A 25,298-nucleotide genomic window follows, 5' to 3' on the forward strand; every position below is an offset into this window, starting at 1 on the left:
AACTTTAGCAAAAAAGTCCCAATTTGTGAATTTGAAGTTTTCTTTTCACTCACAATATTGTAAATATATCATGTTTGACTCCATTTGAAGGCACCGTTAATTTAACTTCTATAGGCGACTGTAAACGTTCACGTTAGCTATGTTGTATATTGATTATTTCATAGTGGCATCAGTCAGCAAAGATCGTGTGGCACGAAATTCACATTTCAGAGTAAATTGTCATAGAATCTCTTTATTATCTTTACATTGTGTGAATTTTTTTATGGCTTCTTACCATTTTATAATCACCTAAAAATATAGTTTTGGTATTACAAATGTGGGCATTATGACGCCGTATGAATTCTATACCAAACAATATTAACCAGTCACAGATTTCTGTTGCAAAACTTTTAAAAACGTGGTGGTGTCACTTGTAAAACTGCTCACAACATTAATTTTTATACGTTTCTTTTCTTTCCTCCTGCGTTTCACGCATTAAAGATCTCGCTAATAAAAATAACTCGTCTGGGTTCTGAGAAAAGATTTTTAAAATATATAACCTTTGTTGTTCCAAAATTCAGCACGCAAACGTAAATTTAGTTTGAGTTTTAATGTTATCGGTCGGTGGAGACAACTCTTTTTGTCAAGAGGATTTTGTTGTTGTTGTTGTACTGCAGTTGGCCACAGGGGGGCAAACTAGCAGAAGGCTGAATGCTGTTTTTATACACCCATGTATACGACACAGGGACAGTGGGAGCCATGTTTGGTCAAAATGTGAGTTTTGATGTTTTGAAACTCAACTTGTCGTGCAAGAATGTTAGCGCAAAGTCAAGCTAGCAGCTGATATATAGGTGTTTACAAAGTCTGAATATCATGTATGGATAAAGACTTCATAAACTACCAAAATATTACCTTATATATCTTATTTTCTACTGTACTTTGTATATATATATTACACTATGGCTACATTATTCTACTGTAATATATATCATAGAGTCTATAGTGTCTACGCTAATGAGCTGTACACGGACTATGGTACATTCTATACTTCTGCTCTGCCGCTGGTCGGTGTTCGTCGCCGGCAAAATGTTCAGATTAAGCTGTTTGGAAAAAACACGGGTTCGCATGGAAACAGGCACTGCAACGTTGATTGTGCTTCAGAAGTCGCTAAAAAGTCGTGTTGCGCTAATGTCAAAATATTACCTATAACGGGAAGTTGTAATGATGCGACATTAAGCAACGGTTTGGGTGAAATTAGCTGGGTTTTTTTCTCTTAGGAGCAGTTAGCATGTTTTTTTCCTCTGACGACACTGTTGCAAAGACACAACATTTAGCTAGATTTTTAGCTAGCTTCTTTTCCCCCCTCCCAGTTTCAGTTAAGCTAACAGTTTGTCTGTTAGTCTTGGGCTAAGCTAGCTCGAACAACCCCCCGTAGCAGCTAATTTCAACAATTGGCTAGTTTTTAAAAATAGATTTTTCAAGCACAACTGCCAAACATTTGATGATTCCACAGTTTTTACCTTTGTTAGGTTTGTAGAATTTAACCTCAGATAAGTGACATGACGTCATATTGTTGTTGACGTAATGTGACCACCATTCATTTAAGTCGTTTTATTATTGAATAGATGGTTTTGTTTTTGTTTTCTTGGCTTTTATAAGATGATCAAATTCATAGTTTTTGATTTTGGTTCCTTTTTTCTAGAACTTTATACTTTTTTTTTATAGACTAACCAATTAAAATCAAATTAAATCAGAATAATAATTTCAAAATTTCCTTAAAAATGTGTGCAAAGTCATTTGGGCAACTCCACTAAATGGCCTTTTAGGAAACTGTACATTATCTGGAGGAAACTCCACATATGGCAGGGAGGAAATCCCTAATATGGCAGGGAGGAAACTCCTTCTATGGCCTGTTACTTCTACATGGAGGGTAAAGCCAAACTTGAATGATTGGATCCAGGGTTTACACACTTGAATTAAAAGGGTTAACCTAAGATTTTTCCAGGGGCTAGTGTGAGGAGAATAAAGGAGGAAGAGGAGGAGAAAGGTATTTTCTGTACAGATGGCTTTAAACAAATAGCACCATGTACAGTAAGCCCTCGATAAGCAGGTTAGAAACCAGAGAGGTTTACAGTTGGAGCTCTGCTGCAGCTCTCCCTGAAACACACAGCACATCAGCACGACGTCACACTCATTGACAAATCATCATGAATTCCGAAAAACGTCACCGCCCAACGATCTGGAAATTCAACTCATTGTCAAATCATAAAAAGAACTCAGAACAAACCATTTTCCAAACTATTAAAACTTGGTAAAGTCATCACCACCACATTATTATTACTTGTTATTTCGTAAAATGATCGGCTTTAAGATAATGAACCTAAAGTTAACACAAAGTCTTCATGAGTGATAACTGCAAACTAAAGAAAATGCTAAGACACAAGAATTTTTTTTTTTTAGTAAAGGAACAGGTAAACGCCCAGTAGCTCGTTAATCGTCCAACTCCGCTAACAAATGGTCTTCTGTGCAGAGGCAAAGAACCCGCCTCATTATATTTGCGATCAATTTGACGCGTCAACTGTTTGATCAACAAACCCTCACTTGTTGAAACAGCGTAGCTCCGTGTCCCACGATGAGTAACTACGTCTGTCCTATGCTAACGTGACAAAAAACAAAACACACGCTAGCTTCAGCAATCAAAATGAACAAAAAATGGGTTGCTAGCTAACACAAGCTTAGATTTTAAGGTGGCACTGACCAAATCCGTCACTGAAAGGACATTGAATAAAGTGTCTAAAGGCATGGGAAGATTGCTGTGGATATTTGTTGGGAAAGCTAGCTCAATTAGTTTTCTATGAAATATATTTTCAGCTAATATGCTACTGCTAAAGATCTCCACAAGTTATTGAATCCGTAACAACTCGTGGAGATCTGACGAAAACCTGAGATGTTGCTTCAAGTTTTAAAAAGTGCTGACACAGTGTTAAAAAAAGAAATTGCATGTAGGGACGCATCGTGGACAGCAAAGAGAAAAATGTCTCCAAAAAACATACTTGTAAGGATCAATTATTTGTCTCTGTTTGTCTCTGCCTTGTTTAGATTGTAGCCCAAATCAGATTTGTAGGCATATGTGATCTGAATCTGATCTTCCTGACCAACAAATGATCAGATCCGATCTGCGTGTGTTCATAATGACATCGTCTTGTTTAGTGTTCCACGTGGATTTCTAGAGTTATAGCCCTCTTCTATATTTTCTGTGAGCAACGGACTGACGGAGCAACCACAGAACTGGTACGTGGTGTAAATGGAGTCAGTGGAAGCTAAGACTAAGGTGGATGCGTATCTGTTGCCGCGGCGAAAGATGCTATGCGACGGATGCACATTCAGTGGAATCCCGGGGAAAGACCCTTTCAAATCCTATCTGAGCGACTTTGACGTTCAGACTGAAATGGATCTGTCAAAATCGGAATAAAAATTGGGTTGCCTTAAAGATTAAGGCGAAACAGGTGGCCCAAAATGGCGCCAATGTCAGTTGCTGTGTAGTTGTAAACTCATACTTTAAAGAGAAAGTATGAGTTTGGCTGAGGGTCTTCCCAGCGTGAGCAGTGGATACTAGATGCTAACAGACGCTAATGGAAAAGCAAAACTCAACTGGACACAGAGCTTGGTCCGGCCACCGATAGTTGATCAAACAGATGAGGAGACAAAATGCCACAGAGGTCTTTCAGAGAGTTGGGCTCTAGTAAGTAAAAAGGTGTCAAGATTCATTGCTAAGATATCCTAGTCAGAAATGGCCTAGCGTCTGACCAAAGGTCAGGGCTTATGAGGTCACAGTTCAAGATCCCTAAAGGTTAGTGGTCAGAGGTGAGGGGTCAAGTGGAACCATCCAGCAGCTGTCTCAGTGCCCTCTCGATGTTGATGCGGTGGCCCAGTCTGGTGACGCCCAGCTCCACATAGTCCTCCTTGGTGAGGGCAGGGAGGTGGGAGCCCTCAATCTCGTGGTCCTGGAAGCGCTGGCGGTGTTCGGCCAGGCCCACACTCTCCAGCCAGTCACCCACGTCATACTTATTCCACAGGTTAAGGGGCCGCTGCCTCCATGGCCGAAGGGCCAGCAGGGGACCACTGAGGACCGGGGACGGGCAGGGGGAGGCGTGGGGTGAAGGTGAGGGTGAGCGGGACCTGGTTCGTGCGCTGGCACTTCGCATCACAAAGCGGACCTCCTTTGGTTCTGAGGGGAGACTGAGACTGGATGACTTCAGGATAGTTAGACCACGACCCGAGCTTAGATCGGGCCTTTCAGAACAGGGGGTGGGGGAGGAGGCGAGCCCTATTGACCTATCGGAGGGGGAAGGAGAGGGGGAGGGGCTCCGGCGGGTGACAGGGTAGCGGCTTCCTGGTCGGACTGTGTAGCTAGAGCCATATCCTCGCTGGGAGATGGTGTGGAGTTCCCCGAGACTGGAGAACAACCTGCAACAAAGAGAAGCACGTACTGTAAAAAACACTTAATTATCAGCTGATGTGTTTGAAGTGTCACACTTTGTGTTTTCTCTCACATGCATTTCACAACAGAGTGAAAACTAAACTAAAAGATCCTTGATTTTAGAGATGATCGAAAATTAAGAATCCTCAAATTTATCAGACTGAAACAGAACCGCTAACTGCTTTAGCCTCAGTATTTTTGGTGAAATTGTGAAGTCTAGATTTATTTCACATAAACTACATTTCTGACAAGAGATTGTCAGAAACGGCATCATTGGGTACCAGTACCAAATCCAAGGTACTGGTATTGGCATTGATTCAAATGTAACCAGTAACCACTTCCTATCTATGGAAGTTTAACAGTCAATTCCAGAAGCCAGAAAGGCAAATCATTTGAGATTTTTAGTAGTTAGTCATCTGCAAAGAAGGTGCACGTTAGTTTGCTGTTAGCTGATGATAAGTCATCACTTGGCGATAACGAGAAGTGTTTACCAGAGATAAAAACCTACGATTTACTCTCTCCACTGTCCACACATCTGGAACAACACAAACATTAGATTCTGTTAAAACACACACACATGTGCACGCATGGAGCGGTTCTATCAGGAGAGGAGTTCTGCAGTATTTGCATCTTACCTGGCACCACCTACAGGTGACCTCCGGCCTGGGTCGAGGGGGCTAGGCTCCTCCCCCAGAGAGTGACTGTCTTTGTTGAGCAGCTGTAGCCTATTAGCGAGATCCAGTCCAGACCCTGCCCTTCCACTTAACTCTAGCGCTGATGCGGACCGGCTGGTCAGATCCACAACCGACCCTGAACCCGACCCCTGACCTCCCAGTGCTGCCGGACGGCCTCCGTCCTCTGGACTGAAGCCCCGGCGCTCCTCCCCGCGGTCGTCCCCGCCCCCCCAGAGCTTGGACCTCCTCTGGAACAGGTAGCGTGGCTGTCTGCCACCACTGGTGGGGGAGGAACAGAGAGGTGAGGAGGGTGAGGAGGACGCAGTGGAGGGGAGGAGCTCACTGTCTGACGATTGCTTCAGCAGCGGGTCCCGAAGCGCAGAGCGACCCCGACCGATTGGCGAACGAAGGCGAGGCTTAAGGCCTGACGGGGAAGTGACAGTGGACGAGGAAGATGTGTGAGCAGCTGGTGGCGAGGAGGGGGAGGGGGGAGCGGGAGGAGAGGCCAAAGTGATGGAGGGAGGGAGTGAGCTTGGGGAGGAAGCGCTATCATGAAGCCGCTCATCACCTCCTTCTTCCTCTTCCCCTTGTCGACCCAAGGAGTCAGAACCACTTTCTCCCCCTCCCTCCCCACCTCGTCGTGGCAACAGGGTGAGAGAGGACGGGGGAGGAGGCCCACCATTAGCAAAGGCGAGGGGAGGAGTCACTAAACCAATCCTTCGCAGCTCCTCCCTTGTTTCCTCATCACTGGATGACAACAATGCTGGTGGGAGTGTCACAGTGTAAGCCCCACCCTCCTCCTCAGAGCTGCCCACTGTCAGGCTCCTGCGCCTGTCAATCAGGGACTGTGAGTGACTTTCATTGGACAGTGGTGGCAAGGGGGAGGGTCTCCAGCGCTCAGGGGACGGCACGGCAGGTGATGTAACCCCTCCCTCTGTTTCTGGACGCTCCACTTGTCCATCAGGAAACAGAGGCGGGGTTATGCGTTTGTGCCTCAGCTCGGGGCTAGTTTGAGGAGTGGCGCGCTTGGTTCGTTGTTCTGGGCTAGTCTGTGGAGTGGTGCGCTTGGATCGCGGCTCGGGGCTGCTCTGAGGGGTGGTGAGAGGGGTGCGCTTGTGTCGGCCCTCTGGGCTCGCAGCTGGGGTGGGAATGGGCGTAGTGGAGGCAGACGTGTGTTTAGTTCGAGGCTCGGGGCTCGGCGTTCGGGCAGTGAGCGCTCGTTCTCGTGCAGCAAGAGCCAGGGCGAGTGGAGAGGAAGGGTCTGAAGAAGGAAAAGAGAGTAAAGGTGGGTGGAGCTTCAAGTAAAAAGTCCCTCAAAGATCTGTCAAAGGTCCTTGTCTACGTTTTGGAATGCTCCAAACACCGGGCCGTACTAGAATTTTGTTGCATACCTCAGACTTCTGTCCTACCTAAAGGATTCGTCCTATGCCCTCTTCTGTTTTGCACCTACACGCTTCACCTCGACACTCATTCATTCTTTGTCTACTGCTTTATCCTCCACATGAGAGTCACACTTGCCGCTGGAGCCAAATCCAGCTGACAGAGAGCGAAATGTTGGGTACACCCTAAGAAGGATTGCCAGACAGACAACTATTCACGCACTTACAGTCAATTTTAGAGTATCCAATTAACCTCTGCCTGTTTTTGTTGTTAGAGGAACCTGGAGAACCCGGAGAACATGCAAACTCCACGTAGTAAGGCCCTCGGTTGGACTGGATCCCGAGCCACTACTTGTGCAGCCTCTCCTTGGACATTAATACCATAAATCTTAAAGTTTAGCTCCAGGCTTTATCTAGACAACTCTTCATCAGTTCAGTTCTACGTCATGAACTTCATGGACTTACCCAGAGGTTTCCCCGTCAGCGGGTGGAGGAAGGTGTGAGGCGTTGGTGAAGGCGACAGGACCGGGGCGGGAGGAGGAAGCTCACCAAGGTCGTCCATTGAATGGCTCTGAGTCAGAAGGGGCGGAGTCTGGTTTTCTGACCCTGCGCCCTCAACGGAGAGGAAGAGGGATGACCGGCGGCCCTGTACTCTAGCGCGCTCTGAGAGAACCTGCTGCTGGTACAACTCCGCCCTGCTAGGGCTGCCAGGCCCGCCCCCATCCGACTTGGATGATTCGTGATCTCTGATCCCGAGTCCTGGAAAGAAGAAAGAGAAGTACGACTAATGAGTGTTAGGATTTTGGGAACAGTGGTTATTAAAGCGGTGTCGTAACAGGACCTCCTGAGCATAGAAACTTCAACAATTTAAGCTAAATGCTAACAGCTAACATGCTCGAATTGATACATTACAAAATACACTACAAAAAGTCCTAACCCTGCTCCTCTACAGGAAGTTGTTTCAACAAAGGTGACTTCCTCCTCTGCGGTTTGGTGGGTGGAGCCTGCTGTCCCACGTTAGCATAAGGGTTTTCTATTGGTCGAGCCCGGCGGCGTGACAGCGGTGAGTGGCCAAGGGCGGGGCTGGTGCTGTGGAGAGACAGCGTGGAGGTGTGTGTGGTAGTGGTGTGCAGCGTGTGTGTTGCGGTGTGCGTGGCGGTGTGCAGCGTGTGCGTGGCGGCAGTGGCGTGTGCGTCGGGCTGCAGGGGTGGGGGCGTGTCCTGCAGGATGATCATCGACCTCGCCTTCCTCTGTCGCTCGGCGTGGGTGTGGCTCCTCGACGGCGAATCGGAGAGCTCGTGCAGCCTCGGCTCCGCGCCCGGTTTGAAGCTGGAGCGGGTCAGTCCCTCCCCTCTGGCTGGGGGAGGGGGTGGCAGGAAGGAAGGAGGAGGTCCAGAGTCAAGGAGGAAGAGCGAGGAGGTGGAGGAGGCAGAGGGAGGAGGAGGCGGAGCCGTCTGCGGAGGAGGGGGGATGAAGCTGTCGGTCAGCGAGGAGCTACGTGGAAACCGATTCTCGTTGATCAAAGCGGAGATCCTATCGTCCTCGGGTGTGCCTGTCGTGGTAACCATGGAGACGTGGCGTTAAAGAGACTGAATGTCAAACTTCCTGTGAGGGCGTGTGCTGTTGTGTTTCTCACCGAAACTCTTTGTTCTGGACATTCCTCTGGGTAAAGGCATGGTGGTCTTCTCTGGGGCTGAGGGCGGAACCAGACCCTGACGCTCGAACAGGGACTGAACAAAGACACAAATCATTTCATTACGGAGGTTTGAGGAAAAAATATGACGTAAACCCAACATAAGGGTGACATGAATGATCTTTGTTAACGCCTCACATTAATCTCAGCCTGGGTGATCCGTCGGCTCGTTGGTCTCTGTTTGACCGTCGCCGCTCTGAAGTCGTCCGACGGGCGGGCCCTCAGAACAACTTCCTGCTGACTGCTCGCCAACATCTCATCCAGTTTCTCTGGAGGGAGGAGACACGGAGAACAACGTGAACAAAGAAAATACTAAAATACAGCTTTTGCAACATGACGTCATGACATCACAGAGGTCGCGATGAGAGTTTCACGTTTGTCAGTGGATTCACTTTTGCTGCTTTCGCTTAAGTTGAAATATTTCAACTTAAGCGGAAAATTAGCACGACACGATGTCGGGAATCCCCTTTTAGACTTTTTTTCCACCACATCCCGTCGTTTGGATGTTATTAGGACACTCGATTAACGCAGGCCGTTGTCGCGTTCGCGTTTAGCGCCCTCAGCTGCGACTCAAGCCGCGACCGCAACACGGGACCATCATCATGCTAAAGCACGGCGATGACATCACGACAGTCCGACAACACAACACGGTCACACGCCGTCAGGCTGAAACCACAAACACAACATCAGATGCACCATCGAGTCCATGTGACTCACCGAAGCGCCTCCTCCTGGCTGCAGAGAGAGCAAAGGTCAACAACACAATGCGGCTACTCTGACACTGTATGTGTGTGTGTGTGTGTGTGTGTGTGAGAGAGCGAGAGGGAGAGAGAGAGAGAGAGTGTGTTTGCTTTACCTATCTCCTCCAGGTCAGCTGTCATGGACTTGGATCGAAGTGTCAGCGAGGTGCTCGGGGCTCGTTTTGGAGGGGGTGGGGCTACATGGCAAGGACCAATCAGATTAGAGTTAGAGGACAGACAAAGAATGTGGAGTCAACTCCTCCAGTAAATGGACAGAGACACAAAAAAGTATTTTATGTACATGACTATTTTGCAAATGCAGTATTTGCTTGGGTTAAAATTATTACTCTGAATTAAAAATAATGTTTAGTATTTAGTAAAATTCAGCTTTTTATTGTAAAATTCAACTTTTATTTCATCAAATTTTAAAAATTATATGGACCTGTGGAAAAACTCCGCCCCTTTGTTTTGTTTGTTTTTATGTATTGTTATATTTTTATAAGTTTAAAGTGGATGTTGTTTTTGCTCTTGGTTAAATCTGGTGGTTCATGTGGCAAAATAGTTTTTTGTACATTTGAGGTGAAAATTAGCTAATACTAACACTGAATTTGGTGTTAACATCAGTAGCTAACACTAGCAAGTAAACGTTATGAATGTTTGTATCAACGTTGACAGCGATTAGCCAATGTTAGCAACATATAGCAAAGTAAACGTCATCATTTTTGTCTTATGCTGCATTTCTATTTTCTGTTTAGTCACCGGCGAGTTCACCGCGTTCCAGTCGAGAAGTCGGACCACAGACTCAAATTTATCTCAAGCTAGTTAGCCAACTAGCAATACTCGTCAATAACAACAATTTATGTACGTAGCAACATGTCTACAGTTAAAAATTACTATAAGTGGAACATGTCATCAACATTAGCAGCAATTAGCTAACATTAGCAACAAGTAGCACACTCATCATTTCACTTTTGTCCTCGTTATGAAACCCCGAAACAGAAAAGTGAAGTTCTCAACTCAGAGTGTCTGAGTCTGTTGTGAAGCTAATACCCAGCTACAATGGTCCAGTCTGTTTCAGTGGGCGGGGCTTAGCCACAGGTCGCTGCATAGGTCTTTTTCTACTCTTACATAAACAAATTAGATAAATAAATATTAATCAAAGAATAATAGCAGTGGCACCTTTCTTCCTGATCAGGTTGGATGATTCCGATTTCCTGGAAAAAGACGAATAGCAGTGGCACCTTTCTTCCTGATCAGGTTGGATGATTCCGATTTCCTGGACACGGACACGACTTTCATCAACAGGTGACTTCCTCCCTGTCGGATCAGAGAGACCACCTGCCGGTGACCCACCTTCACCACGTCGGTACCGTTCACCTGACACACACACACACGTTAATACAGTGAAGCCTTGTTTATATCATGTAAAGATGCTGCAGGTGAGAGGACAGGTGTTACCTCTATGAGAAAGTCTCCAGTCCGTAGCCCTGCCCTCCAAGCCACGCCCCCTTGGTCAACCGACTCCAGGTATTGAAGAGCGGGAAACGCAGGCGTGGGGGCAAACTCCTCGATGGGCGTCTCCGCTGGAAACAGACACTTTCTTTTTAGTTTTAGTAGTATTTTTTTAAGTGACTCAACGCTTTTCACAGCAATAGCCGCCGAGGCTCATGGGAGTTGTAGTTTTTTAGAGCTGGATCGCAAACTTGACCCCAAATCCCAACAGAAATCGTGACTTGTGCATAAATTGTTCTCTAATAAAAGTTGGAAAAATTTGTTTTGGGGACGCAAAAATCATCCCCCATGACCCAACTCTGGGTCTTGGACCCAAAGTTTGGGAATCAATGATCTGATGACTTGTGACACCACAATTAGAATATGGCATAGAATGTGTCATTCAGAGACGAAAACATCAATCTCTACTTTTCAAATGATCGCTTCATGTCACAGTGATAAACACGCTTTTGTCTCTGTGGTGTCACTGGGACGTAAAAGACAACAACACATCCTCTGAAGTCTTCCACTCCTCCTCCTCCTCCTCCTCCTCCTTCTCTCTCTGCCTGTTTCTACCTTTCGCTCCTCTCAGGACGAAGCCGAATCCCTCGCTCTCTCTCTTCTGCAGCACGGCCGTCTTCTCCTCGATCACGTAGTCGCTGAGAGACAAAAGAGGAAAAAACAACACAGTAAGTGTGTTTAAATTTAAAATCTGAAGCAAATGTTTTTCAGAAAATCTACATGAAAACTGTATATGTGTTGTAGTAACCGTGTTTCACCTGTAGGAGGTGTAGTTGTCATAGGATCCTACAGTGTAATGTCTGAACAGTCTCTTGGTTCTGTCCTCTCTCGTCTCTGAAACACAGTTAAACACATGACACGGACATTTAAATTAAAGAGTTATTTAAATAGGTGTGTGTGTGGGGGAGAGCGCCCCCTAGTGTTTGTGTTCTTTACCCAGTCTGGGGTCGTACTGTCTCATCTGCACTTCTTCGACACAGTCCGCGGGAAACCAACCCGTTCGCCCTTTGACGCTTCCCTCCCAGAAGCCGCCCTCGCCGATAGACAACACTGTAAATAACAACAACAACAACAACAACGACACAGATGTAAATAAACACAGTAAACAACAACACAACTCTGAGTAAACAACGACAGCACCGCCCCCGACCTTTGACCCTCTCTCCCCGGTGCAGCTGGATCTCGCCTGGTCCCTGTGGGACGTGTGAGCGCGTGGCGATGAAGGTGCGTCCCGGCACTGCACTGTAGAGCCTCCTCTTCCTCATCTGAGGGGTCAGAGGTGGAGAGGAGGGCGGGCTGCTCTCCACATGACCCGCACCGCTCGGGCTGAGGGCACACGGGTCAGAGGTCAGAAGTCAGGGGTCAGAGAGGGAGAGAGAGAGCACAGTGAAAACACAGCAAACAGACAAAAAACACACCTGAACTAAAGATGGTATAGCAAACTAAACTGAGTATACATAAGAAAGTAGTACACCACACAATATATATTGTGTACAGCAAAAAGTACTACATATACAAAACAATAAGTACTATCTATACGAAACAAAAAGTACTATCTTTACGAAACAAAAAGTACTATCTTTACGAAACAAAAAGTACTATCTATACGAAACAAAAAGTACTATCTTTACGAAACAAAAAGTGCTATCTATAAAACAAAAGTACTATCTTTACTAAACAAAAAGCTATCTATAAAAACAAAAGAAACAAAAAGTACTATCTTACGAAACAAAAAGTACTATCTATACGAAACAAAAAGTACTATCTTTACGAAACAAAAAGTACTATCTTTACGAAACAAAAAGTACTACCTATATGTAACAAAAAGTGCTATCTTTACAAAACAAAAATACTAAATACACCAAGAACAACTGAATACAAAAAACCCGACACCAACTCATTTACACTACAAATACCTGAGTCTGCGTGTGTGTCGTCGCAGAGAGTGTGTGTGCGTGTCGTGGTGCGTCTCCAGGCTTTGGAGGGAGGGGCCAGGGGAGGAGGCGGGACTTTCCAGAGCGTTGTCGCTGGCTGAGCGAATCAGAGAGCGCGGCGACGACAGACCGTTCCCCGCTGGCGATCGTGTCGCGCCGCCTCGGCGGCGTTTGGTGTAGGACGGGGTTTCTCTGAAGGGAACTACTTGGACACATGTATACAGATACACACACGTGCACAAACACAAACACACACAGACACACAAGAACACACACATACACACAGAGTTAACAAGCTACTGGTGCTTAGAGAAAGTTTCACAGGATTAAAATGTGTTTAAAAACTCACCAACATCAGATGTTTTATGGATCTTAATGATTTCTGCGAGATCAAAGTTCCCAGCAATGATCGCCACCTACACACACACACACACACACACACGCATACACACACACACACACACACACACACAGTCACCAATGAAGTTGGACATGACATGTTAGCTGTGCTTAGCCAGCGTTCGCTTCCTGCATTTGCTCACCCGGAGGGACAAAATGGCTGCCAGCAGACTTAACAAAGCTTCAACTAATCAGTTTAACTAAATTATCTTAAGAACATGTTCACGTCTTTATCTCATTGTGACACAGACTTTTCCAACAGGAAACTGAAGTTTTGTAAAACCGCTCACTCTCCCACACCAAACCCCATAGAGAAAATCAGTGATTTCAGCTCACGGAGACACAGGAGCTGCTGGTCTACTGCTGCCTCGTGTGGTCACTTTGTGTCACTGACGTTAATCTGAAGGAAGACTTTCAAATGCAGAATTGACAACATAAGACATTTGAACTTGGTGATGGAGGCAGCAGTGGATCAACAACTCCTGTGTGCTGTGATGTTAAAATCACTGCTTTTCTCTATGGGCTTTGGTGTGGGAGAGTGAGTGGTTTACAAACTCCAGTTTCCTGTTGGAAAAGTCTGTCTCACAGTGAGATAAAGACGTAAACGTGTTCTTAAGACATCGTAGACTAAAGCTGATGTGGATTTTGTCATGTGTGTTTTTTGTTAAGTGGCTAAAATCAATCTATCCTCGTGTCCTCCCAGACACACAAACACAGAATCGTTTGTTGTTGTACCTGAAAGGCAGTCTGGTTGTTGTAGTTCTTGATGTCCTTGTTTGCTCCTCTGAACAGCAGCACTCGCGCACAACTGTCCTGCGAGAACCAGCGACGGCCATTGTGTTAATAACAAAAACAAATGAAAACATGTGACACACACAAAGACATGGAGCTTCCTTTAGATTTATTTCGATATCTGAATCATGTTCATGTTGTGATTAAAACAGATAAAACAATTCAAAGTGTTGCATTTATATCAATAATACTGAAGCAGAGGCTACCACGAGGTGGCAGGAGAAATCAAACACAGTTTAGGGCCTCGTAAAGGCTTGGGCCGCCCCTGCACTGTTGTTATTATTATGTAATTATACGTGCATGCGTGTGTGTGTGTGTGTGTTACCTGGTTGTAGAGTGCACACAGATGCAGTGCCGTGTTTCCTGATGCATTCTGGGAACTCATGTCGGCACCGTAGAATAGCAGGTGCTCCAAGTGCTGCACGTTGCCATAGCGACATGCCTGAACTCACATACACACACACACGCAAAAATCATAATGGTGCAGAGCTCGAACTTATTATCAGCACAAGTCATTTAAACCCACTGTGTGTGTGTGTGTGTGTGTGTATCACCTGGTGAATCTCCTGCCACCCGTTCTCATCAGTCATCCCTGTAACCATGACAACAGGACATATTTTAGCAAGGAAGGAAGTGAAATCTTTTTTTTTTTTTCCCCACTGTGAACAACACAATTTAAAGTTCACTAATAATAAAAGCAGTTGTTTAAAGGGCAGTGATGACATCATCATCACACACACACAATAACAGCTGGATTGGTCGCTTCAGGCCTCCGTACCGATGGTGGCGTGGTCCTGCAGCAGCAGCTCGCAGCAGTAGGGGGCGCCGCCCACCATGGCAGAGTGGTAGAGGGGAGTGAGGCCTCGACTGTCCTTGTAGTCTGGAGACGCTCCGAGATCGAGCAGCGTCTAAAACCATGTCACATGAATATACTTACATTTATTTATATATATATATGTATAAATGTAAGTGTTAAAGGGACAGTTGAGGTTTATTGAAGGCGTGAAGGCGTTTCCTCACCGTGAGCGCGGCGCTGTTCCTGCAGAGGACGGCGCGGTGCAGGGCGGTGATGCCGTCTCTGGTCCTGAAGTCCAGGTGAGCGCCGCCGCTGCGCAGGACTTTGATGAGCTCACAGCTCTCCTCCAGCTGGACGGCCAGAGTCAGGGGACACTCTGAGGCGGACAGAGGAACACCGTTTTAGATTTTTGTTGTTGATGCAGATGTGATGTTTTATAAATGTGTGCGTGTGTGTGTGCGTACCGCCGCTGTCCGAGTCGTGGAAGTTTGGGTCGAGACCTTTCTCTAGCCATTTGGAAACTTTCTCCACGTTCTTCTGGTGAACATGTTCCATGAAGCGCTTCAGGTTGGCCTGAAAAGCACGCGACAACACGTCTGCGTCACTGCGCAAACTGAGAGACAACGAAGACACTACATTATCGTGCTTAAGTGTGTGCGTGTGTGCGCGTGTGTACCTTGGTGTGTAACTTGGCCAGCTGTTTGTCGTCAACGTAGCTCTGTGTGTAAACTCTGCGCTTGTAACGAAACTGAAAACACAAACAAACGTCAAACAAAATGAACGTTAGCTCAAACTGAAACACACTGAAAAGTCGTAAAGGCATGATTAGCCTGACCACATGAGCAGCGTTTCTGAATCAGAATATTATTGCGATTTTTGGGGGCAACCCATGGTCAGGAGGAAAGGGAACTCGAGTAACCGCAGGGTTCCTGGTTTCAATCCCTGCCTGGTCGAAAACACTGGGAAGGAAGCAAGGTACCCAACGTTCCCTGGTCAGTCTGCCCACAACTCCTAAACCCTAGAAGATGTTGTCTTTCTGCGGGTCATACCGAGATTCCTGGGCTGCAGGATCCAGACCCAGTTGCGAGGCTATTATTGTTATTATGAGTATGTCTTTGTTGTGACGATTCACGCTACTGATCGTATAAGCGTCATCGTGTCCGTCTCTACTCCCTCATTGGTTCTTCTTTCTTTGAATCTGTGTTTGTTCATTGTGAAACTGTTGTCTTTCTGCAGGACATACCGAGACTCCTGTGCTGCAGGATCCAGATGTAGTTGTGAGGCTATTATTATTAGTAGTAGTATTGTCGTCATTTGTTATTATGCTATGATTAAAATTGACATTGTTTCCGTCTTCCCTCATTTGTCCTTTCACCACAACCGGCCTCGGCAGATGCTGCATAAATCCTCTCTTTATAATATTGTGGGGTTTTTTCACTACGTTGAAGTGCCCGGCGACTTGACACTGAACAAATCGGATTGCATCTGATGTGGACTGACCTCCAGGTACGGGATGGGCGTGATGGGGGGGAGGGGATACTCCTTCAGCAGCCGCTCCTCGTCCAGAAACTTTCCGGCTCGGCCGTTGAACGCCGGCTGGAAGAGACCATAGTTCAAAACATCCGACAGAGACTGAGTCAACGTCACCAGAACCCTCTGCTTACTGGTCCAGACTGGTAACTCTGGGTCCAACCGCAAACACTTCTGAGGAGCCACAGACAGACGGACAGAGAAAGAGACAGGCAGACAGACAGATGGGTTTGTCCTGCTGATTCATTCATTTTTTTTATGAAACCTCTGCGCACACGCGGTTCATGTTTCCATTCATATAGTGAATATACAGTATGTGTGTGTACACGTGTGTGTACATGTGTTACCGTCTGCTGCAGGTCCGGGATGCCAATGCGGACGACAACGCTGTTCCCAGTAGGTGTGTCATCCGTGTCGTCGTCCCTGGCAACAGCAGAGCCTGTCGGGTTGCCGTTAGTAACCGCCTGTTGCCGCGGGCGATCATGTTTGGTGTCAGCAGCCGGACTCAGAGGCATGTGGCTGAAAACACACACACACACACACAACGTCAACTACAGCTGGAACGTAACTAATGAAGAAACTTGCAGCCATTTTCATTCTCCTGTTACTTTACACTTTGTTACATTTCAGCTTCAGGCACTCTATAGAGCTAAATTTAAAGGGCTAGTTCAGGGTTTTGAGGACCAGCCTGGAGATGAGGACACATTGAATGTGTGAGCGGTGTGTGTGTCTGTGTCGATCAACATCACGGACCATCACAGTGTCAGTGAATGTCTGGCGTCGGGGGGAAAGGTGCGAAACGCCTGACATCATTGCACACGTGGGCCTGCAGGAATATCTGGCATCACGCTCACTGGATGTGGAACGCGTTCTAGCACAGCTCGCATGTTTGTGTCAAGGAACGTCAGGTGTCACGGAACATCACAGAACATCTGGCTTTATGGACGTTGGTGTCGTGAAGTGTTGTCTTTCATCATCAGACGTCGTCTGGTATCACTGAATGTCTGTGGAACTACTGCGTCGTGCAACGTCTGGCGTCACAAAAGCATCTCGGTCGCAGAATGTCTCGTATTTGAAAACGTAACTCTCGCCCCAAATTGCAACAGAGCCGATTATATCGTAAGATAAAGGCGTAAAATTATAATCTGCCTTTGTTTAGCGTCACATTAAAAACTTGTGTCTGTGCTTCAGACAGACAGCCGTGGTCACAGACGCTGGACAAATCCCATTCATCTCTGGCGTCCATGTTGGATTCTGTTTGTCTGCTGTCTCTGATCTGACCTGCACCTTCTCCTCCGCTAATAATGCCGTCAGGATGTGACATCACTTCCTGTTTTTCAGCACGGCGTCCACACACACACACACACTGTTTCAGAAAACACATGAATCACCACTTTAATTCAAATGTAGGGCCTCATAAGAGCGGAGGTGGAGCCGTGTGATCTGTGAGCTCACTTTATTTATATCCAGTTACAAGAACAGGGATTTTTTTTCTTCTGAATCCTGTATAATTTTGAATTTAATGATGTGTGAGGATTTAACGCTACGTCAAAAATAAATATCGTCACATTAACATTAAAATGAAAATGTGAAAATTGTTGCATGTAGAGCTACAGTTTGTATCCAAATATATATATGTACATATACATATATACACACATATATATTTATATATATGTGTGTATATATGTACATATACATATATACACACATATATATGTATATATAAATAAGATAAAGAGCAGAAACAACTGGTAATTCATTAAATTAGCATAATTCTAACAATGTCTTAGTCTAGATTTATGTGCCTGTGTTTAAAATAATAAGCATAAAACTAAGTTAATTTCTCTGAAATTATTTGAATTCAAAATTACACGAGGTGTTAAAGATATAAAGTAAAATGTAAAAAAAAACAACCTAAAAAATAGCCCCAGTTATAACTCATGAATTATTGATTGCTGATTGTAAAATCATCAGATTAGCATTCAAGTTGGGCTCTATAGCGCCCCCCTGAGTTGAAAACAGAGGCAAAATTGAGTTCCACCGAATTTCCCGAAACTTGGTGGGAAGATGTTAGAGACCGAGAAAACCTCAACTTAACAGGAAGTCGGCCATTTTGGAATGGAATCTTGGCGTCCATTTTGGCGATTTGCACCCCGTGTGCAGCCTTTGAAGTTTTCATAGCACTGGCAGGTACATGTACCACAGCTTGAGCACCACGGTCTTGGATGACACGCACACTTATTTTGTTTTTTAAAGTCAAAGTAACATTGTAACGTGAGCTCATAACGTCTGACTCATCACTATTCATTTTTATGGTGATTAAAATAATGAATTTTTCAGCACGCGAGTCATTTTCCAACGCTGCCTTAAGCGGCGGATGTGGCTCCGTTCAATATGCGACCTCGTTTCGACTTTAATTATCGTCTCGCGTTAATAATCATTGGCGCCAATTAGCGGCTTGATTACGGCTCCTGTCAATAAAAGAGAGGGAAGAGAAAAGACGAGAAGTCAGAAGTGGACGATGAAAGAGAGACAGACAGTGAGAGGAGGACGAGTTGTGAGTTGTCATAGAAACTGGAATCGCAGGGAATCCTGTGCTAACCTCACTGTGTCACTCTGAGTGTGTGTGTGTGTGTGTGTGTTAAAAGCCCCTGATCTACATCCTCGCTGTTTCTATGGCAACAGTTATTGCAGCTCCTGTTGAAAAACTACCAACCTACCTGCTGACTCTGTGTGTGTGTGTGTGTGTGTGTGTGTGTGTGTGTGTGTGTGTGAAGCTCGCTCGGCCCCTCACATCCACAAGCCTCTTAATGATGAGGCGTTTGTGGGTAAACACCTCTGATGTGAGCTGTGGTGAGTTCAGGGACACTTCATGAAGACGTAGGACGCGTATTTAAAAAAAAGAAGAAAAAAAAAGCACCATTCCAATAATACTGCTGAATATCATGTTGTCACATTTCTCTCCCTTTAACCCCCGTTAAAAGCCCTTAAGTCAAATATTTCACTTAAAAAGACCAAAAAAATGGATGAAATAATGGATTCAAATAAATATTTTTTTACTACAAACTAATTCTTTGATTAATTCCTGTCCTGTTTTGGTTTAAATGTTGATGTGATTTGGTCTCAGTATTTATTTCTCCTCAAATGTAATCATTTATTAATACATTAATAAATACAGACGTGCGCCAAAAAATAGTAAAGTAATTACAGCTTACAATGCGAATTGAAAGTCTCGTACGATAATTGTACAGGAGAGGCAAAAATAACTGTACTAAACATATTCATTCATTCATTCATTGTTTACCCTACCACCGTGTGTCCTGTGTCTAATGTCAAATTGTGGTGTCGTGTATGAAAATAAAGGTATTTGAATTGAAAAATAGCCTCAAACATGGAAACAAAATCTATGTCAGTTTAAGTCTATAATATCTTAAGAACTTTATTTCACTGTTAAACACACTTTTCCAACAGAAATCTCAAGTTTGTAAAGCGCTCACTCTCCCACACCAAAGCCCATAGAGAAAACCAGTGATTTTAACATCACAGCACACAAGAGTTGTTGATCCACTGCTGCCTCCATCACTATATTCAAATGTCTTATTGTGTTAATTCGGCATTCAAAATCCTTTGTTCGGAGTTATTTCAGTGACGCAAAGTGACCACACGAGGCAGCAGTAGACCAGCAGTGTCTGCTGTGTCCCCCGTGAGCTAAAATCACTGATTTTCTCAATGGACTTTGGTGTGGGAGAGTGAGCGGATTACAAACTTTCAGGTTTCTTCCTGTTTTCTGAATCTGTGATTGTTCTGGTTCATGTGGAAAAAAGGATTCTCAGAATAGGGGGCGCTCACGACCTTGTACAACCACACTTCTGTTGTTTACGTTTATTGAGGTGAAGACGTGCAACATTTCCCAAGGTTCACAAAGTCTTTGTTTGGCAGAATTAGACTAAAAATAAAACCTGAAAATATCACAGAACGAAGGTCGCGCCGCAGAACTGTGTCGTCTCTGTGCTTGTTACAGCAGACGCGTCCACTTCCTGCCTCGGCCTCTGCCTGTGTGTAATCAGCGCCGAGTCATCGGGTTTGATTTCCAACCAGTCAGAGGCTCACAGTCGCCTTCCTGCTCAAAGAAAACCTTTCCTGTGCAGAGGTGGAAGACGGGGAAAGTCCAGAAACACTTAGAACCGCGTTGTCTCAGACCTTGATGAGTCTGGCGAGTGGGTTCCATCACCGCCTCAACAACAACAACAACAACAACCAGCAGATCCAATCCAATCTTCACCTGATCTAAACACTTTCTCTGCTCGCAGCAAAGCAAACAAAAAGGTTTTAAAGCTCATTTCACTCGCTGCAGTTTGGAGGGATTAACCTTCACACGCGGTGATCCCACCGCTCGCTAACAGCTGTTCAAACACACACCTGAGACTCACTGAGCTCCGGCACACGACACTTCCCTCAACGACAACCCGCCATGTTCACAGACAGAGTTCTACTGATGTACACGCGATACACGGACTATGGATTAGGTTTGCCATACAGTAATCGAGATTAAGGCGCTCTAAAGTAAACAGCCTCTGCCGGGCGTCACTACTTCACGTCGCCTCACGGTGGCACTACTCAACTTGAATGAGGGGAAGTATTTAACAGATACGTGTTCTTCTTTGTTGAATTTATTTGCGAGATAGACTGTGTCACGCTGGTATGAGTTAGCGATATTATTTTACGCAGCTATCGTATCGCAGCTATCGCAACTATTGTAGCTATCGCATCGCAGCAATCGTATCGCAGCTATCGTAGCTATCGTTTCGCAGCTATTGCAATCAGCGTAACATAAATGCAAGCGAGCCGTTCTCATGCAAACATGATACCAGAGTTTTAACAAATCTCCACATGAGCTGCAGTTTTCATAAGAACTCATTTTCATTTGATCCACAAAAACATTTGCGACATTTAATCTACGTTTTTCTACGTGTGCACGTAGCCACAACCTGTCTGGAGGTGTCTTCAATGTAAAGCACTGTTTCCCCAGGTGCATAAAGACGTATTCTTGTTTATAAGCGTCTTAAAATGTCTCATCAGCGGTTAATTAGCTGTTAATAATTGCTTATTAACAGGATCTTGCGTGTCTTTTTGTCTCCTCCTGCTTTGCAAAGACTTTTCAGAATCACTTTTTTGTGAACAAAACAGATTTTGCATTTCCTGACACACAACACTGTTTTTTTTTGATCATCTCGAGTACATGTTTGAGACTGTGATCACTGTCAGCTGGTGACACAGACACTCGCTCCTCTGTCGTCTTCTTCTTCTTCTTCTTCTTCTTCCTCAGCACAAAGAAACATCCAGTCTGTATAAATTACACAAGACGTCGCAAAAAAACACTTTTCCGTACGATCGACCAACGTAAACTCGTTTCCACTGATCGTACCCGTGTTTTATAACTTTATAACCATTTCTTTTCATTATTTATGCTGCAGAAAAGTGAACTCAGCAGTTTCCTTAAATATTTAAAAGGTAATTTATCTACTTATTTTACCACTTAAAGGTCCAGTGTGGAAGATTTGGCTTGAATTTTCATTCCTATTTGGCAAAAACAGAATAAAAAAACACTTTTTTTTTGGAACGTACAGTCACATTAATGTATATATTGTTGTTTTCACAAAACACCTTTTGAGTTTTGACCCTGTAAACCCTGCACACGTGTGAAGTTTGACGACTTCCTGTCGAAACAATTGACGTCAGGTTCTGGGATCTCAAGTAAAATCACCTGATATTACGTTATTGTTATATAAGAAATACACACTTTGACATGTTGTTATTCTTAGAAAACGGACGTTTTTCGAACGATATCTTTCATTCTAAGAAAATAAAATCCACGTTTTTGCGTTATCTCTCGTTTTATTCGTTTTTCTTACCAGAAAAATACTTGTTTTTTGTTATCTGTCATTTCTGATTTGTGTTTGTCTTTGGTTTTCTCTTCAGATACAATAGTCACTTAGCCACGACTGCAGCTTCTCAACCACTTCTTGTATAAAAACCGTCACACGTAACAATAAAAAAATAGCTTATGATCGCACAAATACACATATTTGTGTTCAGTTTTTTTGTTGTTGTCGTTATGTTTTACGTTATTTTAGTTAGAGTTAGTCGTCACACAACAGACCCAGGGTTTGGGTCTGGTAACATCTTAGCATTAAAAATAGCTAACAGTTGTTATTCTTATATATATATATATATATGTATATATATATATATATATATATATGTATATGTATATGTATATATATATATATATATATATATATATACTGTATATATACAAAAACACGGTTTTATGTCGTTCCACAGGACAGGAAGTTACGCAAAAACAAATGGAGTAATGACAATGCTAAACTAAAGGCTACGTAGGTTCTATTCAGCTGTAACATTGTGAGTTTCACACACTGTACCTTTAAACGACTACAGTTGTTTGGTTGTCTCCATATGCGTTGTCTGTTTTTTTAAATCTCAGTATATTTAGCAGCAGGAACCTAAATTCTGATCATTAATGGTTTAAAGCTACGACGTCTCCTCCCACTGTTCCTCAGAGTCATGTGGGCGATCTTTCTTTTTTCTTCTTCTTCTTCATTTCCAGTTGAGCGTAGCTGCAGCGCTGCTCACGCTGAGTGGGCGGAGGACGGCGATTCAGCTCAGGACAAAAGCGGGGAAGTGATTGAAACGTTGACCCCGCCCCCCCTCCCTCCGCTCAGAAGAAGTTATTTCAAGGCGATGAAGACGACCTCCCCGCTGTGCCGAGACGAGCGAGAGAATTTCACCTTCCTACAAGAGGAGGATGATCTCGAGCAACCAGTGCTGAACATCGCGGATCAGAACAGTCCTGGAGGAAACCTGAGGAGGTGTTACATAACGAAGGTCTCCACAGAGCAGGACGGAGGAAGAGGAGGAGAAGAAGAAGAGGAAGCAGAGTGAGCTTCTCAAAGCTGCTGCTCCTCCAACGTCGAGAAAACTGCAGGCGATTGCGAACGCCAGTAAAATTTTAAGATTGCGAGAAGGTTCTGAGGTCCTGAGGTTCTACCGTAATGACAAGTAAATCAGTGCAAAGCTCTATTTCTCTGCTTTCCCGGTATGTTTTTGAATTTTCCATCACAAACGGTCTCGGAGTTACCGTAATACGGAACTACGCTACCAAAACCTGTCAGCGTGATGACAAGGACGGTGACCGAAGGGTTAAGTTTGATTTTGAAAAAATCTTCTGGATGACGTATCGAATACAACGGTGCATTCCACCAAATCCCAATCTCGCCTTGGAGGCCAAAATGCTGGTTCCCGAGATCCTAGTTGTACATCTCTACCGGAACGTGTCCTCAGGTCAACTAGAAAAGGTCAGAGCGACCTCGCCAACTCCGTCCAGCACGACTACTTCAACCGTTATTTCTCCTACGTATCATTTTTAACCGTATAGATTGTGTGGAGAGTTTTTAGCGACTATTATTGCTAGCAACGGTTAGCCCAAGATATGTTAGCATACAATTAGCATACATATTTTTCCCCCACCTCGACTTCTCAGCTAGAACGCGTCTCTTCCAGTTGCGACGTCTGTTGTACAAGTTCATATCGTGTTTTACAAACTTCAGTTTCTTTTTGGAAAAGTCCGTCTAACGGTGAGATAAAGACATTAGCATATACTTAATGTATCATAGGCTACCATACGTTGAACGTTGTGTCACTTTATAAACCGCTCACGCTCCCAACACCAAACCCCATAGAGAAAATCAGTGATTTTAGCTCGCGGGGACACAGGAGCTGCTGGTCTACTGCTGCCTCGTGTGGTCACTTTGTGTCACTGAGATCAATCTGAACAAATAATTTCAAATGCCGAATTGACAAAGTAACTAATATGAGCTCAGTGATGGAGGCAGCAGTGGATGAACAACTCCTGTGTGCTGTGACGTTAAAATAACTGATTTTCACTGTGGGGTTTGGTGTGGGAGAGTGAGCGGTTCACAAACTTCAGTTTCCTGTTGGAAAAGTCTGTCTTACAGTGAGATAAAGACGTGAAACGTGTTCTTAAGATGTCGTTGACTTAAGCTGATGAGACTTAAGGTTCTCGGCACAGGGGGCGCTCACACACAACCACAGGAACTATCACTTTAAGACTCTTGTAACTTCCCCCGCGTCCTCATTCAGTCTCATTTAAAGATGATTTTGTTTGTGTGAAAACACAGTAACATTTCTGTGGCCGGGTCGTCTCTCTCATATCTGGACCTTCCTGTCGAGTCAACACAACCACGACCTTGTGACACCACGGGAGTCTCTCTGTAAACGTACAAGCTCCACCGTCTCCTCACTGCTGAGAAAACTCCTGTGGGAATCGCAGCCGCCACCGTCGTCCCATTTAATTTTTAACCCCGTTGTAAATAATTAACTGTTGAAAAATCCTCTGTGACTGATTGTGCCGTCACTGGCGTTCACTCACCTAACGTCTGCAGTCCCATCAAACTTTTCCGACGGCCTTTTCCGATTCCTGCTGGGCTCTGCTCGTCTGGCTGACTTGGGTTCTGGCCGTGGACCGCCGCTGTCTTCTGGTTTCCGGTTCTGGTCCGGTGCGGGGTGCCAGGTTCTTGCGACTGGAGTTGGGTTCTCGTTGAGGTGGAGCCGGCGTGTAATCCTGTGACTGATGAAGTCGCCCGAGGAGGTCGTGCAGTTCCTCTATGGAGACGCTGAGGTGCTTCTAGTGGAACGTGGAGTAATCCTGCAGGAGAGCGAGAGGTCTCAGAGGTTCAGGACGTATTCTGGGAGCTGCCCTGCCCATCCTGTAGGAGAGGAGGAAAAGAGGGAGGAAGAGGGAGATAGGGAGGAGGCGGGTGGGAGGTAAAGGAGACCAGGATGTGAAGGAGGGGTGGAGGAGAATTTAAAAAAAAACATGTCAGGAGAGAAGAAGATTGGATGTTTTTACGGAGACAACAGAGTATTTTAGTCTAAAGTGGGTCAGACACAGATGCAGTTTGTGGAGGCCATTTCAGGTTCAGGTCTGTTACACAATATCACGCCGTTGTGTGTGTGTGTGTGTGTTTGCCTGGCAACTGGAGGAGCGGCAGCGGCGGCGAAGCTCCGGCGTGGAAGTGCCGCTCGGCCGGTACTCGAGTGTTACGTAAAGTTTTGAAATCCTCAGATTGGGAGACGGTGGGAGTCATTTATCAAGCGCACACATGTGCAGCGGGGTTTTTTTTTCTTTCCGTGCTGAAACCTCGGCAGAATCTATATTTGTGTGTTTATTTTTAGGGGCCGAGTTAGAGAAGACACAGGAAGCAACTTCTCCCGTTGTCCCTGACGGACGGCAGCTGAGCTCATAACCGGGGTTGAAAAACTGTTTTTCACTAAAGGCTCACG

At 45.1% G+C, this 25,298-nt stretch overlaps 1 protein-coding gene across 1 annotated transcript; it reads right to left on the bottom strand.

Moving 5' to 3' along the window:
- Positions 1–216: 216 nt before the first annotated feature.
- shank3b (SH3 and multiple ankyrin repeat domains 3b) lies at positions 217–24,770 on the bottom strand. The gene is made up of 26 exons (XM_044016260.1): positions 24,385–24,770; positions 16,256–16,427; positions 15,879–16,082; positions 15,055–15,126; positions 14,843–14,951; positions 14,603–14,754; positions 14,361–14,490; positions 14,137–14,174; positions 13,908–14,024; positions 13,526–13,603; positions 12,741–12,807; positions 12,374–12,596; positions 11,608–11,783; positions 11,394–11,507; positions 11,216–11,291; positions 11,013–11,095; positions 10,404–10,528; positions 10,187–10,322; positions 9,062–9,142; positions 8,923–8,940; positions 8,344–8,474; positions 8,149–8,242; positions 7,450–8,064; positions 6,978–7,271; positions 5,095–6,394; positions 217–4,446 (listed from the first exon to the last, which is right to left on the bottom strand). The coding sequence occupies exons 2-26, from the start codon at positions 16,421–16,423 to the stop codon at positions 3,852–3,854; spliced, it is 5,196 nt and encodes a 1,731-aa protein (XP_043872195.1). The 5' UTR covers positions 16,424–16,427; positions 24,385–24,770; the 3' UTR covers positions 217–3,851.
- Between the last annotated feature and the right edge of the window lie 528 nt (positions 24,771–25,298).

The sequence above is a fragment of the Solea senegalensis genome, unplaced genomic scaffold (assembly GCF_019176455.1).
Source record: "Solea senegalensis isolate Sse05_10M unplaced genomic scaffold, IFAPA_SoseM_1 scf7180000014308, whole genome shotgun sequence".
Taxonomy (NCBI): Eukaryota; Metazoa; Chordata; class Actinopteri; order Pleuronectiformes; family Soleidae; genus Solea; species Solea senegalensis.

What these genes read in the sequence shown, in the direction of transcription:
- shank3b (XM_044016260.1), bottom strand. Translation starts at nt 16,423, where the DNA reads ATGCCTCTGAGTCCGGCTGCTGACACCAAACATGATCGCCCGCGGCAA. An exon ending in GGTGGCAGGAGATTCACCAG is followed by an intron (nt 14,025 to 14,136) that starts GTGATACACACA and finishes ATGTGAGTTCAG; the next exon opens with GCATGTCGCTATGGCAACGT. An exon ending in ACTTCCTGTAGAGGAGCAGG is followed by an intron (nt 7,272 to 7,449) that starts GTTAGGACTTTT and finishes TCTTCTTTCCAG; the next exon opens with GACTCGGGATCAGAGATCAC.